At 36.5% G+C, this 20,947-nt stretch overlaps 1 protein-coding gene across 1 annotated transcript in view; it reads right to left on the reverse strand.

Annotated features, from left to right (window-relative positions):
* Positions 1-1,053: 1,053 nt before the first annotated feature.
* Positions 1,054-20,947, reverse strand: part of LOC109055817 (glutamate receptor ionotropic, NMDA 2A-like) — a 123,660-nt gene continuing 103,766 nt past the window's right edge. The window contains exons 6-13 of the mRNA XM_042725861.1: positions 17,340-17,511; positions 16,844-16,997; positions 16,315-16,440; positions 15,375-15,604; positions 12,123-12,283; positions 9,728-9,915; positions 8,460-8,698; positions 1,054-7,559 (exon numbers count right to left, since the gene is read on the reverse strand). Of these exons, the coding sequence (XP_042581795.1) occupies positions 5,766-7,559; positions 8,460-8,698; positions 9,728-9,915; positions 12,123-12,283; positions 15,375-15,604; positions 16,315-16,440; positions 16,844-16,997; positions 17,340-17,511 (3,064 nt within the window). The 3' untranslated portion in view covers positions 1,054-5,765. The remainder of the gene's footprint in view (positions 7,560-8,459; positions 8,699-9,727; positions 9,916-12,122; positions 12,284-15,374; positions 15,605-16,314; positions 16,441-16,843; positions 16,998-17,339; positions 17,512-20,947) is intronic.

Below are 20,947 nucleotides of genomic sequence, written 5' to 3' on the forward strand. Positions count from 1 at the left end.
GGAAACTATTTTTTTCAACATTGTTGGTGTCTTTAATCAGGTCAGAATCATTTACTCTAATCATAGAGTGTTTGCTAAAAATGTAAGAAGAAAAAAGTCACTTTTAAAGATTTTTAAAACATTCACTTTTATGATAAAATATTGTGTGTGATTCAGTGTCCTGATCAATAAAAAGTAATAATACTTATAAGAAGCATATTACCCCCCCACCCCCCAAAAAAATAAAATAAATAAAATAAAATAAAAAATTATGGATATCTAATATAAAAAAAAATAATATAATAATTAATAACAATATAAAAAGAGAAATAAATAATTAACTATGTACATTAAATATAAAAAAAATTTAATGAATAAATACCATTTATATTCCTTCATGGATGTGTGTGTGTGTGTGTATATATATATATATATATATATATATATATATATATATATATATATATATATATATATATATATATATATATATATAATAGTAAAGCACTTTATTATTATTTTTATTCAGATGCCCAATTATAGTCACTAACAACAGAGACTGTGGAAAAGTACATAAAATCAGTGTCAGCAACAATGAAAGTTGTTATCAAGACCAAAGGAGGCCATACAAAATATTAGGCTGTTCAGTTATTATGTGTGAAAAAAAAATACTATTTAGTTGTTTCTAAATACTGATAACAACACCATAAAAACATGGATTGTCTCAATAGATGGATGCAAAACTAAGAAAAACAAAATCACAAAACAGATAAATCTGTCTTTTATTTCTCAATGCTGTCTGTGACAGAGTGCACACATAATGCCTCATATCTGCTGATAGCAAAGCTGCTTTTTTGACTCGTGTAATATTGTTGGGTCACGGCCCGTTTCACACATGCTCAGGCTGAAGACTCGAGGCCTGAGCGCCATTACGGCATGTACCAATCATCACTTGGAATTACCAGAGCTGTCAGTCAGCTCCCAACCCCCTGCTTCATGAACTTTCGAGGTGTCTGCAACATTCACCTGGAGCACGGGCTTCAGAAACATACCGCAACAGATACAGTGATCATATAAAGTGGCAGAAAGAGCCTTTATTAGAAAAATGAAACTTTGACTTATATACATGTTTATACATCTTGTAACCCAGCACGTCCTGCAACCACATTGTATTGATATTTCACCAGTCACATATCAGACCTGTTCCTTTAATATGATCTATGTACACATAAAAAAGCAGAGAATGAAAAAAATTAAAATAAAATCTGAACACAATACTTTATGTTCCAAATGAAATGTACTTTAGAGAGAACAGGAGATATGTTCAAACTGCCCCACTGAATTAGTACTTTCTCATGCAATTTGCCAATAGCAAAAATGATTTCATTAATGCAAGTTTGTGTCAGCTTTATGTAAGCGATTACTTTCAACTTACATTAAAAAGTTCTTAAGACCTTTCAGTACGCACACAGGTGATAATGCTTTATTATAAAATAATATTTAGGCAGCAGGTCACATGGTTTCAGTGATAAATAGGTTATAGTCACATGACAATCCCCACCCGCCCCAGTATAAAACACTGTTCTAAAATAATTTCTACTTTTAACCACATAAAATATGGATGCAAAGCTCACAAAAGTGATTATTAAACAGGAAACACAAGTGATTCTTTTCAAACAAATGTTTCTTTCCATTTGAGTCCACTACGATCAAAATCGTCAGTTTTACAGGGAAGGCAGCATTCTTTTATCCTTTAATAAGTGCAAGTATTCCAGCAGCTCTGTGCTCAAACAAACTCAAACAACCAAACAAAGAATTTAAAAAGATATTCACTAAATCACTGCCTGTCCTTTATCTTCATTCCCTATTAAAATAATCAAATATTTAAAATTTCTGTCACTGGAAATGCATTAAAGAAATCAAGAGCAGGATTTGATTTTAAAACTTAAGGTGATTGAATAATCCTCACATCAGTAATGCAATGATAAAAATGGCATTGCTTAAAGAGCCACACGACTGACAGAGAGTGTTTCCGGATTGTTTCCAAGCTGCCAGTTTTGCCCCTGCAAACGTCTTCCTGAGGGTTATAAAGCGGCCTGAGAATGAAAGGGAGCGAGCTGCAGTCGACACAGTCATGCATGAGGACTCTCGCTCCTGTCTTTAGCCACCTGCCCCTTCTCACTATGCCTTGTGTGGCTCTGGCAGAAGTAATTTGAGCTGAGGTGATTTCTCCTTGAAACTACCTCGATGGGAGCACAGCCAATGATGCACTGACAGTACAACAGCTTGCCTGGCAGCCGAAAGGGCCTATTGTTCTTACTACAATGCACTTGGCAAAACATCATTTCGGGAAAGAATGGATTTCAAATGGTCTTCCATGTGGATGCAGAATTGACATGGAAGGAGATCCATTGTTATGTTAAGTAACATCTCACATCCCTACTTCCATACTTCGCTTTTTGATATTCTACTCTATGCGGTCATAAAACTCGCCTCAAAGGGAAAGAAAATTGGTTCTGTATGTATCTTTTAGTCTAATGGGTTTTTATGAAAGACAAACTCGTGGTGATGGAGGCATCTCTGTTATCTGAAAAGACTTTTAAAGTGTAAATATACAGCATACGGATTGAGCGCCTTTAGCCGCTGATCCAAAAACTCCCTTTCTTCACGATCCACAGATAAATGTACAAAAACACACATCTCTGCTGAAAGAAGTGGAGTGTAACAAACGTGAAGGACAAAACAGATTAACCCTTAACTATCGTTTAAGGTGTAATTGAGAAAGTACTAATTTTTTTTTTTCTGACTTAAAAATCCTTGCTTACAGACTTTTAGAAACTGAACTACAGTACTTTGCCTAGTCTAGCTCATCTTATGGAAATAATCGGCATCTGAGCTACATTAAATCACATCTGTGTACTATTCTATGAGAGGTAAATAAAACCAAAAATATAATATAATAGATTTTTTAATAAACTACAGATGGCTTTTGCCTAGCCAAAAACTGCTACATAAAATAATTTCACACAGTTCATCTGTATCCGGTTGCAATCAATACCTGACCTGTGTTGCTCCACCCGACCGCCTCTGATATCCTTCGACAAATACAGAACGATGAAGTAAAAAGTACATTTTGGTTTTCAAGATGTTTCTGTGTAAAAATCCCAGACGTTTGGCAGCCTAAACGATACGCCAGAGTGGCCACAGAGCTTTGGTTCATGAGCAGGATGGATTCGTACCCTGCAGTCTCACAACGGCCCATGTCTATGAACCAAAGAGACCAGTTCTCCTCACATCGATCTGTAGGCATGCTTGATCCAAGCTCACCCTCAAGTGGATTGACAGTATTTACTTAGAAAAAAATCTGCCTCAATATCTGCAGTCCCAACCCCCTGCCCCAAAATGTTCAAGCTTAAAAAACTGCAGGGCTACAATCCCTGATAACAAACTGCATGGAGACTTTGAAATCTCGTAAGGTGACATTTTGACACAGACCTTGTGAGTGATGTCATTTTTTGTACATACGCTACAGAAAATGAGTGCTACTGTACAGACCTGTGAAACCCCCACAAAAATATTGTTTACTCTGTATATTCATAATGTTCATGAATTGTTTGAGTATGAATTTACAAGCAAATTTACAAGTGTCATATATTCAAAATAGTTGCTAAGTCTTTGAGGTATTAAAAAAAGCTCTATTCTTACAGCAAACCATAGATAATAGAGAAAATCAAGAAGACGTCATATCTTTGGAGGGATAGCAGACCCGAATAGGACTTTTTTCTCTCTCTTTACAGGTTAAGTCTGGCTATATGTGACAGGTAAGATACAGAAAGCGTAGCTGGTGATGTTTTCACCTGCCAATGGAGGAAGAGCAAGGATATTCACCTTGCCTCACAAAGGATACAAAATCAGTGCAGATGTGGCTCTGTGATTAATATTAGAGGCTAATACCTTGCTTATTTCCCCAAAACAGCAGCTCTGCAAAATGAATGATCATTTTCTTTCCATATATATGCTATATTTGCACCCTGTTACAAATAAATTGTGATCATAACATCATAACAAAAACATAGAAAGAGTTACAATTGAGTTGCATGCCGTTATTATATTTCATGTTCATGTAATCAAAATACATTTTCCTTAAAGACTGGGGTTATTACAAGGGTGAAAAAATAACTGAAAAACAAGTTGCAAAGAGTAAAAACTATGTATGGCATATATGATTACAAGACTTTGATATTTTACATGTGCATATGCACATTAGCTTCTTAAAGCAGCACTTCATATGATCATATGATGAATATGTTCATGATTATGATACTGATGACATATTCAAGATAAGTGTACAGTGAATTATGTCACATTATTGAGGAAGTTCAAAGAAAGCAAGTCTGGAATGAGAGCGGAAGCTGCTAGAGTAGTCATACAACATGTTCATGTCGATACACATCCTGTTTTCCAACAAACGTTGGAGTCGTAAACATAAAGCTCATTTCAAAGATGGCTGAACGATCCTCTCTAAACTCAATGGAAGTCCTCGGACAACCACAACAGAGTGGAGGAAAACATGCCAAAATGCAATGTGAATGTGCCTTTAGGTGATGTAGAGAAAACGTTACACAAAAGGACACAGAACCATCCTGAGGTATTTGATCTAATACACGATTTGGCTATGTGTTCTGATTCACATCGCATGGAGTTCATTGAGTGTGTCTGTACAGTATAAAGTTTAGTAATAGGTCTGCAGAACAAAGGTCTTGCGTGGTAGTCCTCAATGCGAATAGGGTGTTGATCATGTTACGGACTGCAACAGAAAACCAATGCTCTAGTTCAGACTTCAAGCTTCACAAGCGACCCTCGTTACACTTAATGAGTGGATCACAACAGCGAAGCGGGGCTCCACCAAACTACAGTAAACAACAGTCTTCGAGAGGTGATGCTCTGATTCGGTTTCACAGTGTACAGTGACAGATGGAAGTTTTGAATGAAATAAATGTAAGACAAACTTCCATCGCAAAAACGTCCCTACAATCTGAAAATGGAAGATCAACACAATATTCCCAGTCGAACAACCTACATACAGGTCAAGTTTTCATTTCACAGATGACTACCTCAGCTGTCGAACGAAATCACCTTAATGCAAGTATATCTCCAACCGAAATAAGACAAGAAAAGAAACACACATGCAAAAGAAATCTATTCCTGACGGTAATATAGAAGTTCTGTTTATAAAGCAGAGGTGGGCAATTAACTAATGATTATTGTGCTACCAAATAAGATAGAGAATAGTCTAAATTCTAAATAGGGATTAGAATGCCAAAAATCCCATGTCTATAGTAATAAAAGCAAAAATGCAATTGCTGAGTGCCATGAATGAAATACCCTTGCTTGCCTTAAGATCAGGAACTATTCCAGCCACAGTCCATCTGATACATATACGGTCTTGTCACATGCAACGTGGGGCCAAATACCTGAAACCCCACCCTAGGATCTGCTTCAGCCCGCCACAGCTTCAGGTCGGACTTGAAGTGGCACATCTGCCCTAGCACTCAATGTTTTGAGCACACATTAGCACTAGGCTGAGTTTTGGGGATAATTAACAACTTCCATGCTGGATCACATTTTATTGGCTTATACTTGACTAACTCTCTTTCTGCAGATACCTGCCCAGAAGAAACCTCTGGAAAGTGCTCGTATAAGAAGAGCGGTATCTCGGGTACTTTGTAGATGTAGGTGACTGAGGCATTCTAAGTGAGTAAATAGTTCAACTACACAAAAAAGCATTAAACATCTGACTCGAGACTAGGTATTTTCTTATACACTCGTCTATTGCTAAACTGCGAAGAATTAAGAACCCGGGGAGCTGAGTATGCACTAGTCTTGTTGGCTACATAAGGCATTACATGCTCTGAAATGTACATGTCATTGGGTATTCGACCATCCCTGGAACAATATGAAGTGGTGGACTTCACGGAGGACCTCAGATTGTTCTCGTTCCTAGATTTGATGGGAGCCAACTGTTTGTAAATGTCCGAGGAGCTCCTGCCGTGGACCAGGCGAGTGTCATCCCGTACAGATTGCATGAAGGGGTTGTCTGAGGGGTAATCAGGGTAAAGTGACTTACTACGCTTGCTTTCCTCCAGGTTTCGGTTAAAGAGCATAGACCTGCTGCCGAATAGTTTATCAGCCTTGATGTTAAACATGTTTGCATAAGGGCTGTCCTCCAGGAAGCGGTCCTTCTCCTTTAAGCTGACGCTCCGTGCCGGCAGGTTCAGGTCAATTTCTTTGGGCTTCTCAAGCATGATATTGTCAAAGGAGTGCTGACGGCTGAGCCTCAGTCTGTTCCTCCTCTGTACGTGTGGCCCATCTGTCTGAGGCCAGTAGTGACTAAACATGTCATCGTGGTGCATGCCAGGGCTGATCATGGCCTCCTGCAGCATTTGGTCCTCACTGATGTCATACAGGTTGCCCATGTGGAGGCATGCCTCGCACCGGTTATACGGTGAGCGTAGGACAGTGTACGGCCCAGTGCTGTAGTTGGTTACCTTAGAAAGACAGCTACGGCAATGAGTCTGTTTGAAACGGTCGTTGCTTTCGTGAGGACTGAGATTCTTCTCTTTCATGCTGTAGTGTTTGTTGTAGACGCTGTCCGGCAGAAGGTCCGAGTCACTTTGATGTAGGGGGCTGCTGTTGAGATGGATGATGGGCTGGTCGCATTTCCTGTAATTGTCATTGTGGTCTGAGTAAATTTCGCCGAAATCCAAATCGTTAGTTGTCAGGCCTCTGCCTTCCCTGTAGTGCTGTGAATCTGAGTGCAGACTCAGCTCCCGGTCAGAGTCTATGGTGTATATTTTCTCTCTGCCTGCTCCGCCCTCCTTATTTTTTAAGTAGGACAGCTCTACTTCGCTGCAATCCCTAGGGTATTTTGACGTCATCGATCTTTTTTTTAAGTTATCCTTGGCCTTCAGGTGCTTGTTATTGTCTGGATCCTTGTAGGAGGCGGCCCTGCTTGAGCAGTCAGAGATATCCGAGTGTGCCGTGTCCTCTGGCAGGTACCTCTGACTCTTCATGGACAAACGGGGATCTAGGGTATCAGACCCCTGAGTTTGACGCAAAGTATCCACAGATTTCTTCCACAGAGCTCTGGGTTTTGCATTGGTCTGGGCTGTGTCTGCGCTCACCGCCACCTCTACAGTATTAGGATTTGATTCATTGAGGGTGAGGGGATGCTGACCTTGGAAGATGTAGTTGTTCAGATGGTCCTTGTGGCGGTTTGCCAGATACGCCTGCAAGTCGCTGGAGTCTCCATAGATGTCCTTTTGGGCATAGCTACGATTGTCAGTGTAGATGAAGTTCCCTTTCTCTGCCATCATGTCCATGATCATGGGGCTCGCCGAATGCATAAACTCACCGCCACGTTTAGGAGAGTTCATCCTGGAGCCGCTGAGGTTGGTCATATTAGTCATCTGCTTGGCGGACTTGATAAGCTTAAGCATGTTGGACTGTGGACTGAAGTCCAGGTCAGATGACTTTTTCTTCATGTCGATGTGAACACCATGAATGCAACTCCATATACCCTGTGGGGAAAAAAAAGAGTGAATCAAGTTCAATATTCATACATTAACCATGATGTCTGTGACTTGCAAATGTACCCATCAGTGTGATCAAAGAGCACTTATGAAGTTTTTAATTAGGGCATAGATAAAGCCAGTGACACAGATGCCTACAAATTTAGAAACAAATTACCAAGGGGTTTATTTTGAAAGGCAAATTTCCTTTAAGAATGATCCTCTCTTACTATCTCTATGAATCTCTTTCCCCCAATAAACACTTACATCAGTTATGCTCGAGATCTCCAACACCAGCTTTTCATTACCTTAAAGATGCTAATCAGAGACACCATATTTTCTCACTGACAGCATGCACACAAACCCATCAGGGATCAAAACTAAACAAAGACATACTGAGCTTTTGGCTATGCTAGAGATCACGCTGTCAAAACAGACTGCTGCACTGTCATTTTAAGCTCCCTGGCCATGGAACAAGTGGTCGAAAATCAAATTTCTGACAAACTTTTCCTTTCAAACACTGCCCATGTCAGGGTAAAGAGTGAGCTCAAACGCTAACTGGATTACCACTGACACTCTCAGAATTAAGATATTGGCTGTCCTTACTGTCAAGCCTGATTCAGCAAACACCAAAACCAGGGGTCTTTAACAGAGGGCTCACAACCCCTAGGTACTATTGCAGTAATATGGGGTGTCAGTCAATAATTACTTGAGCTCAAAATAATGGGTGCCACATTTGTCCTGTTTTTTTTATTTTTATTTTTTTGCCTTTCATACTACTTTATATGCATATAATTACAGACCAGGCTTAAAATGCACTAAATACATTTTATACATGTAAAAGGGAATCCTGCCCTGATTTTCTCATTTTATGTCCAGGTATGGATGATTGTATGAACAGAAGCTTACCCTGCTGATGCTGAAGAGCAGGCCTGGTGTGCCTGAGCAGACACCAGTGAAGCAGTATCTGAGTCTCCAGTAGAACAGGTGCTCCCAGACAAAGGTAATGAGGCTGAGACCCATGGCAGTCGCCAGCATGTAGAACACTCCAGCCATGTTGTCCACATCCAGCTGGCTGCTCATTACCTCGTTCTTCTCATTGTGGCAGATCCCAGTCAGCCATTGAGCCTCCAACTCCTCCATCTCACCTGAGGAGAGACGCACACATCCATACCCACGTCATCAATCAGCTCTGTCTCCCATTTCGTGTACACATCAGTGGGCCACACTACTACAATCCAAAGACATATCCTCCTGTTCCAAAACTCCCCATGCCCTAACATGTCAAAGTGAGGATCAGTAAAATTATACACTCAAGCTTTATCCATATGTTAGCACCATCTGAGAATTTTTTCTTTCTCTACAAGGTGCAGCTGCCAGTAGGATACTTCTATCATTTTGCATGCTGCCATATAGCACTACTGTGAAGCACAGCATATAGTACTGTATGGAGAGAGAAAAATGCTGCAGATATCTATGAAGGAAGCACCCTGAAATAAAAGTATGCTAAATAATTTAACAGATGGACATTGCTGATAGACATGAACACAACAAATTCTAGTTCTGGCTTCAATGCACAGCATAAAAACTCTTTAGGGTAGACATTTACATTAATTCATTAAGCAGAAGCTTTTACTGAAAGCTACTTACAAATAAGGAACAGACATTTTCAACATAGAGACAGTGGCATACATAAATATGAATATCAATCGTTAACACATAATTTGCCTGGTTTTTTAGGGGTAAAAAGTTAAGAATGTTCTGTTTTTCACCCTTCTTTTATCTTTTTTTTGCACTATGACTGTGACAAATTTAATTAATATTGGAAATAACAATTGTAATAATTAAAAAATAATGTGCATTTTTTATAATAATCAAATAATAATAATTTTTAATAAATATTTTAATAAAGAATAATTATTTAATTAAATATTTTAAATATTATTGTTTTGACTGTTCATAGGGCACTTTCAGACTTTCCAGGCCATAACCTGGAATGGTGTGATTTACTACCTGCTTATATATATATATATATATATATATAATATGTTGGGGACTTCATGGAACGGTCAGTAGTGCTTGTACAACTGTGATCTAAGTGAGTTTATACATCTCTCAAGCTGTTCTCTCTAACATCCACAGCATTCTGGACTGCTGCTAGGCATGCAAGCACTTACCATCTCCAATAATAGCTAGAATGGCCAGATCCACCGGGCGCTTCCAGGCTGACCCTTTCTGCAGGGCGATGCCGTAGCCAGTGGTAGCAAAGATGTAGCCACTACCAATGGTCACTAGTTTACACCCCTCATCCCTACCAGCCATGTAGTTCAGCACAGCTGCGTCATATATGAAGGCATCCAGTTTGCTGGTGAAAAGAAGAGCACAGACACTATTCAGATGGCAAATAGAGAGGTTAAATGTTCTGAGTCATTCTCATGCCTTAACACCACTGCCATGTCACCAAAAGCATTGAATGAATCATAACATATTTCAACTTTACAGCAACGAGGCAGACGAAGGGGCACGGGTTTAAGGTGAGAGAAAGCACTGGGTGCGATCACACCAGAAGCAGTGGAGAGAAAAACAGCAAAATAAAAGCTATTTAATTTACTTTTTTGCCTAATGTTTTTTTTTTTTTTTTTTTACAAAATACATTTCAATAGTAAGAAATAAAAAGGCTGCATACTTCACAGAATTGTTTGGTTGTATTAGCCTGCATCCTGCCATTGTTATCTTTAACTTGCTCATCGGTGCTTGTGAGGCACAATTCTAGTAATGCTCTTCTCTTTAATGCTTCTTTGGAATAATATTTGTTCTGAGCAGTGCAGTAAATTTGAATAAAAAATTAATCACATTATGTAAAAACACTGTATGTACAGTCTTAACTATATAAATACATACTTATTTTAGTCCGGATTATACTGTTTATATATTTTTTTGTTTTTGTTTTATTATTTTTATTTTATGAAAACAATTTTTAATAGTTTTAATTTTAGTCACCAGTAACAATACTAGGAACAGACTGAAATGTAATATTATAAATTCAACTCCACCACCCCCATCATGGTCACAGCTGAAAGGAGGATTGTGTGTCAAAACACAAAAGAAACATAAAAGAGCATTTCTTTTCGTTTCCTTTTTATTTAATTTTTATCATGCTAAACCCTAGATAGATAGTTGTAACTCAGTTGTAACATAAGAAAGTTTATGCTTCTTCATTAGACAGCCATCATATGACCAGTTCATGACAGAAATTACAGACAATCTCTGGAATTTGTCTTAAACTGCAAAAACATGACAAAAAAAATCATTCTATGTGCACCCGATTTTAGACCCCACCTACAAACTGACATTTGGAGCCAAGGTGGGCTGCTTGTCAAACTAGATCTCTCTGTTGGAAAAGCCTTTGTCTAAGACTCATTAGTCTGGTTGTCTGACATTTTCAAGAATGTCAAATGTAACTCAGGGATCACGCTGACATCCAGTAGATTTGTTCAATGATTCTTTTGTAACGGTGGATCTGCAGTACATGTAGTGATATGCCGAGATGCGAGAAATTATGCCGTGCACTTCCAAAAGGAATTCATCTAAGCTTTATTAATATACTGTAAGGTAATTTTTTTAATTGTGCATGTGTACAAATCTCCAAATATACAATGACACAGTCTTGCTGCAGTTCAGAGAGATAATGAAAGCTGTTTAATAACACTCACTGCTGATCTACTACTTTTCTTTCACTGTACCTTATAGTACTCAGATTTCATGAATTATATGATGCTGAACTGTCTTAGTAAAATTATCAGAAAATGAACTAGGGCCATTTGTTCATTATAGATTTTTATCATATTCATTAACCAGAAACTGCACAAACATCATTGTGTTAGAACAGATGTTTTATTTATCTAGAGATAAGCACGGTAAAAACATTTTTTTTTTTTTTAAAAACCACAATGACCCACGATGGTCATGTAATTCGGCTCTGACTATGATGGTGGAGGACTTTATAATGTTCAGTTTATAATAAATTTCAGTGTTGTTATTGTTATTGCTAGTTAACTACTCATTTTCTTTTTTTGAAAAAAAAAAAAAGTACATTAAAATAAACACATAAAATTAGTGTTGAAGTACAGTAAAATGCTGAAATCTTAATAAAAATCTTTAAAAAAATAAATAAAAACCCTACAAAAATGACAAAGGCACGTACCAAATTTATCACAACTTTCTGAATTTGAAATATACTTGAAAATACTAAAATAACTATCGTATAATTTTTAAAGACATTTTATAGCTTGATGATGGCCTGGATACTCTTTTGTTTTTAGGTTGTACTGTTTGTGTTTCACATAAGAAAGAAAGCCATATATATGGAGCAACATAAAAATGAGTAAAGAATAACAAAATCATATTTTTGGGTTAACTATCCCTTTTATAACAACTATGCCATTTTAAAGAAGCACGGCCAGCATTCAGTGTAAGGCAATTATATGCCACCAAAAACAATGACTCTTTCACTATTTCACCCATTCTGCTCAGTCTGACAGGATAAACACAGTGAGAGTGTGCTGTACATACCCAGTCTTCAAGCTGACCAGAGCATCGTTCACCCCGGACTGATGGTACTTCACCATGTACTGGTGCATGTCGGGGTAATTCTTACGGATGTTCCTCTCTGTGCTGCCGTTTGGAACTGTTCCAAAGCGGAAAGGAGGGGAGTAGGAGTAGGGACTCTGAAACTACAAAGTCAAAAATAAAAAAAAAATAGATCAATAAAAGCATAGCAGGAAATAAAACGCTTCCATGGCAATAAATACAAATGATAAAAAAACTTGTGAGTTTTATCACTCACACTCTTAAAATTACTGCCTCTAATAAGAACCAAAAAGTGTTTTATAACTCAAATCTTTTGAAGTTTACAAAGAACTTTTCGTTCTCCAGTACTTTGGAAAACCTACACACGTAAACCATATTGTACAGTAACAATAAGAACTTTTTTAATCTCTAAAAGAGCAAAAGACAACTGAACAATCCTCTAGTTTTGATAAGAAATACTTTGAAGAACCCTTATGTGCACATGAAGTTTAAAACTCATTTGAAACATCTTGTACGAGTTCATTTTGCACTAAATGGAGTATTAAAGAAATGACTGAGAGGAGTTTGTTTATCTAATCCTGCCAATCATGATGCATTTTTTTATGAACAGCTGCTTGCTTTTAAAAATTCAAGTTCTTTATTAGCATCTTTGCTTCCATGAAGGAACTTTAACATCCATAGAACCTTTAGATTGCACAAAAAGGTTCCTTATAGTGGGAAAAGGCTTTTAGATTGTTAAAATGTTCTTCACACCCAAAAAAAAAAATGGTTCATTTAAGAACTGTCCACTGAAAGGTACTTTGAGGAACCCAGAATGGTTCTATGGTATTGCTACAGGAAACCCTTTCGGAATCTTTTATATATATATAGATATATATATATATATATATATATATATATATATATATATATATATATATATATATATATATATATTAAAGAGTGTACCATGACAATTATTTTGGCATAATTTTGATTAAATTTATCGCTAACTTCATTAATACGTAGTCCAGGTGAGTATCTAGGGCTCGAGTTGGATCTAAGTTAATATGTTCTTGATAAGGGCCTAACATCACAGGACTAAGCCCGGCAGCTTTGCCTAAGAATCTATTTTTATCTTTTCTTTAGGCTCCATTCTGCATCACTTATATGACCAATCTGCCAAAGAAAAGAAGCACTTTGCCTGTAGACTGGACATGTGTTTCATTGTTGACTGTTTGGCCAGAGTTGTGGCTCTTTAATGTGTGGCTTTGCTGTGATGTGCAAACTGTGCTGTGAGTGCAGGACTGTGGCTTTTATTTTTATTTCATTGGATGAACCATATGCATTTGCTTTAGTATCAAACACGTCTTAAGCCATTTCCTCTTGCTCTTCGTATCTTCTTCTTCCTCAAGCCCATATAATACATTAATTCAACTCTCCTCTCAAATTCTATTTTAGAGAACTGACATTGCCTGTCTTATTATAATATTTATACATACACTCCTATCTGGACTTTATAGAAGCAAGACTCTCTGTATTTTGGAGATGAAATTTTACATTACAACACTCTACACCAATCACAAATGCTGACCTTACAGTAAAACACCAACAAAAAGTGCCATGACAGCTGAATAAGACAAATGATTCAACTTTAATAGAGCTTACCGCTACAAAAGAGAGTTCATAATCTATGTGAAACAGCTTTAGGCTTTGTTTTATTTGTGATTGAAGAAATTATTTTCAAACAGGATATTTTATACTTGTCAGGACGGGCTAGTGGTTAAAAAAAAAAAAAAAAAAAAGAAATGTTTATCATACCATATCATATCATGTCATGTCATATCATATCATTATTATATTATATTATATTATATTATATTATATTATTTTATTTTATTTTATTTTATTTTATTTTATTTTATTTTAATTATATTATATTATATTATATTATATTATATTATATTATATTATATTATATTATATTATATTATATTATATTATATTATATTATATTAGATTATATTATATTATATTATATTATATATATTATAAAGGCGCTGGGTAGTCAGTAGTCTGTATTCTTCTGTTTTCTCTTCACATTCCAGTTCTGCAATGCAATGCATAGTCCTTTTAAAAGCTTCCAAGCATCCAAATTATTTTAAAGAAGGCTCAACCTCATCGTCATCCAACACTCACAGCAGCATGCTGGTGTGGTGCAGGATTCTCATGAAAGATTCTTGCACATTCTCTGCCTGAAATAAATACTAATCAGTTGTGAAGTCTTTGTTTTCATGTAAAGGAGGAGCACTCATTAGTCTCGGATACGAGCCTCATGAACAAAACATCCAGCGCCCGACATAACGTCAAGCCTGCAAAGTAAACACTCTAGACTTCAGTAAATACCCAGCAGAGACTGCAACGTCTTACCAAAGGTCAAACTACTTTGTTGTGCTATTACAGGATCGAAACCACTGTGTTGCCATCAGTGGCGTAGCTTTCATTAGATCTTTGGGAGACACACACACTTTGTCACATAATCAAGCAATAAATATATTACATGACCTAAATGCAAGCTAAACTGCATTAAGAATGTGAATATTAAATATTTATTAATATATATATATATATATATATATATATATATATATATATATATATAGTTGTATATATATTATAATAAATAAATGTATACACTACCGTTCAAAAGTTTGGGGTCAGTAGATATTTTAATGTTTCTAATGTTTCTTTTATGTTCAACAAGGCTGCATTTATTGGATCAAAAATACATTTTTTTTATATATTGTGAAATATTTTTACAATTTAAAATAACTATTTTCTATTTTAATGTATTTTCAAATGTAACTTATTCCTTTAATGGTAAAGCTAAAATTTCAACATCATTACTGCAGTCTTCAGTGTCATATGATCCTTCAGAAATCATCCTAATATGCTGATTTGGTGCTCAAGAAACATTTCCTATAATTATTCTAAATGTTGAAAACAGTTGTGATACTTTATATTTTTGTGCAAATCGTGATACATCTTTTCAGAAATCTTTGATGAGTAGACATTCATTTCGATAAAACTTCAAATATTTAAAATATAAATGTATTTATTCTCAATTTTGACAAATTTATTGCATTCTTGCTGAGTAAAAGTTTTCATTTCTTAAAAAAAAAATACATAGTACATTTGTACATTTGCACAAAAAAAGAACATTTGAACGCTACAGTGTAAAAAATATTGTTTTACCTTTTTGTCGCTTAGACCTGTCACTTGGTCCACAAATTCCTCCTGGATCATGAAGGCAGCCAGGTTGGCAGTGTAACTGGCCAGGAAGATGACAGCGAAGAAGGCCCAGATGGACACTATGAATTTACTGGTGGTGCCTTTAGGGTTTTGCACAGGCACAGAGTTGTTAAATACCAGGCCCCACAACAGCCAGACTGCTTTCCCCATGGTGAAGGATGGTCCGTGGGGGTCTGCGGAAGATGCATTTTCAATAACATCCTTCATTTGTGCCAAAGTCATTCTCAGTGCTTTAATTTTGGGAATAATATTATCTCCCCTCTAGAGTATTTGCAGAGAATAAAGCCAACATACAGCAGCCTACTACTCAGCTGTTAATCTTCATATTCTTGAATAGTTCATCAGCCTTTTGTTTTCATAAAAGCGGGACTGCATGCAAGAGTTCACCGTGAAATATTAGTATAAATATACAGAAGCTAGAAATGGTTCCTTTGTAAGGTGGGTGTAGAAATTGACAGTTGATTCATCTTTAGATTGCTTTGACGTGCCTCCTTTTAGAAAAAGGACAAATCTAAGCTTTAAATGAGTCATCTAACAAGAGAAGAAATGCTTTTTAGTGCCACATAACAAAGGCACTCCAAATGAGGCTACATGAATTAAATCTGATCCACTTGAATCAAATGAAAATGAATTGAACTTTATTGAACTAACTCGGAGCCTGAAACCACTCAGCGCCGAACACTGTGAAATTAAGTATAAATTAAGCCTTTATGTTTCACAAAAGAACAGGGGGTTTGTGGTGCAGATGTGAGACACTCTATCAGAGCTGGGCAAGGATTTTCAAGTGTGCCTGAAACTGAAAGACCGACTGCATTGCGGGGAAACGGAGGAGGAACCGTGGAGGGAGGGAGGGAGTGAGTAGTTGAGAGTGCTAGTTACGTACCTTTGCCCTGAGCGAGGTTCCTGTTGAAGCCCAGGGGGCTGATGTACTCAAACATGAAGACAGCCATTGCAGTCACCAGCAGCAGCATCACAAACATCATCACCCACACAGATGCGCTGAAGGGCTCTGCAGCGAAGGAGGAGCGAGAGACAGGTAGATCAGGAAAAAAAGTCACAGTCAGTGACTATCATCCAGGCATTCTGCTTGATATGTGGCTATAGACAAGCTGAAGAGATTAAAGAGCTTTACCGTGGGAAGCAAATGCAAAACTGGCAAGTGTCCATTGGGGAAGTTTTTCAGACCCTGTAATTATTGGCCTAATGCTAATTAAATAATGGCTTGCTGATCTAGTGCCATCAAGCATATGAATCTAAAAGCAGCCCACTTCAGCGGATTTGTGGGCGACTTTATCAGCCTGTCTGATCTGCTGTTTGATTGGTGGGAAGACTTCAATATTGTGACAGGTGGAAATACGACTTGCCCCTCACGATCGTCAAGAAAACTGCTGCTGTGCCCTGCAGATAGTTACCTAAAAACGCTGATGGAGAGACGGTTCCGTTGCTACGGGATACCATCACACTAATCCCCGTTTCCACGAAGGGGACAGAGAAATCGATGACCTCTGAGCGCTCCTCATTGATTGTCAGGGAGCCTACGGCCATGACTGCTTTTTTGTTCACCACCTGCGGAAGGAGACGAAACGACACGGAGGTTTATTCAAAAGCTGCAAAGTTTTTATACAGAACACGTGGGACATTTTGATTCATTTTTCATTCCAGCATTTCACTCTCTCTGGATCCAAACTGAACAAATATCTCGATCCTTTCCCCAATTTCACATTTGATTGCTAGCAGGCTTTGACTGTGACAAAATTACCAGTGGAGAGCGCGCAAGAGAAGGAGAAGTGCACTGCGCTTCTGTGAACAAAACTTTATTTAATCTAACCGTTGTTTAGCTTTGTAAATGGAAAAGCAGCGTTCGAAAACAAATCGCATTGGCAGATTTGGCTATTGAAATCTTCTCACCTCTCCCACCATGCCGTTCCACACATTGTTGATCTTCTTCCCGTGCTTCCCATTGGTCACTAGATAAAGGTCATAGGTGAACTTCACATTCCGAGCGATTTTCTTCAGGATGTCGATGCAGAAGCCTTTGCAGCACTTTTTAATGTACGTTCCTCCCCCCTCAGTGGTGTTGCTGATGGATAGAGCACATTAATCACAGTTCAACTTAAAGCAGAATATCTGAATCATGATGTCAGGACCATTTCACGCTTAGCTGACTGATGCATTTTCTGGACTGTTCCATGAATAGGGAGAGATATGGCAGTATTGCAAGTTTTGTGCTTTAAATATGGGAATTAATGCCTAAATTATTCCAATGTCTTATTCAGTAAGCTTTTTTTTTTTTTTTGAAAGCAAGAAAGAAAGAAAAAAATCTATTTCAACTAAATGTTGTCCTATATTAATCAAAGTATCCTGAAAAATGTATCACTGTTTCCACAAAAATATTAAGCAGTACAACTGTTTTCAACATCGACAATAATGTTTCTTGAGCACTAAATCAGCATATTAGACTGATTTCTGAAGGATCATGTAGACTGGAGTAATGGCTTCTAAAAATTCAGCTTGGCCATCACAGAAATAAATTACATTTGAAAGTATATTCAAATAGAAAACAAAAATGTTACTTTACATTGTAACAGATTTTCACAATATTGCTGTTTTTACTGTATCAAATGAAATAAATGTTAATGTCCACAAACACTTATCAGTAAACTAAAACTTACAGAATAGCCTTAGGCATTTGTAAACAATGTGCTCTATTTGGACCGTAATGTATGAATTTGACAGATTTAAATGTATATTTATTGTCACAACCTAAATGTTTGGGGAAAGAATCTGAGCACTTGTGATCAGATGTTAGTCTTTGATTTCATGACTACACATATCACACAATATGTCAGAGTGTTACTTCATGTTTGTAAATCACACAAAAAAAAAAAAAAAAAAAAAAGGTTAAGCACAAATAACATTTTAATCTCACCAGAAACATGAAATTACGAACAAAATGATCGATGTTGTCTTTGTAGACCTCCTTTAGTGCAGTTACTATACAGTATACTGTGTGTGTGAACTTCATGTGAATTTCACTGCATGTACACAATACGCAGTCTCTGTGTGAACAGAGTGGGATTAAGCACTCGGAAGAGGAGTCAAAATTGTATTTAGCTGCAGTGTGTCTAAAGCATATTTTGGACAGAATCCTGCTTGTGCAGACCATTCGCTAGCTGGGATTACAGTACAGTAAGTATAGTGTGCTGAAGCATGAACGATAAAGCCTTTCGCTGCTGGAAGTGGAGAAATTTCTTAATTACAATGAATAATAGGGCTTTCCCTTGAGACCCTCTCAGGGAGCCATCAAGGGAGTGCCAAACCTCTGGTGAAAATTGCAGTCGGGTGGAGATTTCTGATGCCTCATAAAGACCACCGCCAATCTGTGCTGACTTAATTGCAGAGGGGCTCCTGTTTTCCCGAGCGAGGAGGAAGACAATTCTATTTACAGGGCAATCAAGATGATTATTTCATTTGGACTGAGGGAAAATGTCCTGTTTTTGCACATAGTCAGGAGAGGTTGACTGGAGTAGAACCTGCATAACTGCAGCTTACAGTACGTCAAGTGTTTATACACTCAACTTTTATTTATTTCTCAGCAGAATTGATCCTAGGGTACTACCTCAAAAAAAAATAAAAAATCAATTAAACAATAAAAACAAAAAAGAATAAAAAAAAATATATATATATATATATATATATATATATATATATATATATATATATATATATATATATATATATATATATATATATATATATATATATATATATAATTTAATTATAAATTTTATTAACTTAAGAATAAATATGAAAAAAAAAACATTTTATTTTACATTTATTTTATTCCTTATTGTTACATTTAACTGCATTTTTTTAAACAAGATTTAGATTTTAAAAAGTTTTAAAATATGTCCATTTGCCAATATTTGATTTATAAAATTTTTCATTTTTTAATTGTTAAAAAATATATTTATATTATTATACATTTTTATTTTTTAATTACAATACAAATGTAAATAAATAAATCACTTTACTTAGGCCAACTTTACTTATGTCAAATGAATAAAGAATTCAACGTTGCAATTAAAAATGATTTAATGTTTTTTTTCTTTATTGTTACATTTAATTACATATTTAAACAACAATTAGATTAACAGTTTTTTTTTTTTTTTGCATTTATTTATTTATTTAAATATTTTTGCCAAATCAACAATTTGATTTATTTATTAAGGTCTGTGCATGTTTTTTATATGCAAAGATCCTTACACTGAGTCAGGAATGCGCAAAACTTTTGGTTTTGTCCAAGACAGTTTACAGGACAATTATTACAGGGACAATCCCCCTGGAGTAGCCTGGGGTTAAGTGGTTTGCTCGAGGGCAGAATGGCAGTGGTTAATGGACTGTCCCTTGTTGGGTTTAAACCTACAACCTTTTGGTTAACAGGACCCTTAACTACAAGTCACTCTGGGGGAGGCATGTTCTGGACATAATTATGAGAGACTGGTGTGAATATAGAACACTCTCCAATCAGCAGACAGTTGTTCACACTAGCTAAACTTGTAGAGAAAAGTGTACTTTAGTAAAGATAAAAATGACAGGGTTGCAGACAGGACAGAGCTGCATTAGTAATCCCGCCACCATCTGTGAGTGGAGCATATCCACTGCAGAGTTCAAACAGACAACACTTAAATGAGCAAAGCCACCTGGGAACCTCATTTAACTTTTAGATTGAAGCTAATTAAGACTCAGCTCTCTATGTTCTTTAAACAGATCAACAATAAGAATAAGACACTTATGAGTGTACTTTGTCTCCACAGATTGCTCCCATGCACACCAATTCCTGCTTCTCACTGTGACCTATTTTTGCTATTGCTATGTATTTGATGTAGCCCCAGATGTAGCCTGCATGCAATGACTATAAATATTTTTTTTCAGAGACCTCAGAATATTGCAAACACTTCCATTATGTCTTACCAGAGAAAGAGCATTTGCACTGTGTAAACCTTAATTACTGGAGATGCCAGAGGTTGAACAAAACAAAAAATTACTCTGCTTATCAAAATTATTATAGAAATAAAAATTACTGCACCTCAAAATATGTGCAGTGCATAAGCCTTCATTACTAGGGAAGCAAAAGTTTGAAATCTAAAATAAAATAACATAAAATAAAATATAAAATATTCTGTTTATCAAAATTATAATTAAAGTAAAAATTACTACAACCTTAAGAAGTGAATTTTCACTTTTAATCACACAATCATTTGCCTGATTGTCCTAGCTGCTCCATAACCAGTACATGAACAAAATAAATGAGTCTACAATGCAGATGCAGTGCAGTCTACAAATGACTGAAAAGCTGAGCTATGAAATTTGTGTTTCCTGTTATGTTAGAAAAAAAAAGCTAATTGTAAATCCAGTCGAGCACTGATCTCATGAAAGCAGAGGAGTGTTTTTGGCAGCAAGAAGTGGCTGCATGCCTTCTGACTGCAGAAATGAAGAAACTTTCCTGTCTCCAC

The sequence above is a fragment of the Cyprinus carpio genome, chromosome A3 (assembly GCF_018340385.1).
Source record: "Cyprinus carpio isolate SPL01 chromosome A3, ASM1834038v1, whole genome shotgun sequence".
In the NCBI taxonomy this organism is placed as follows: Eukaryota; Metazoa; Chordata; class Actinopteri; order Cypriniformes; family Cyprinidae; genus Cyprinus; species Cyprinus carpio.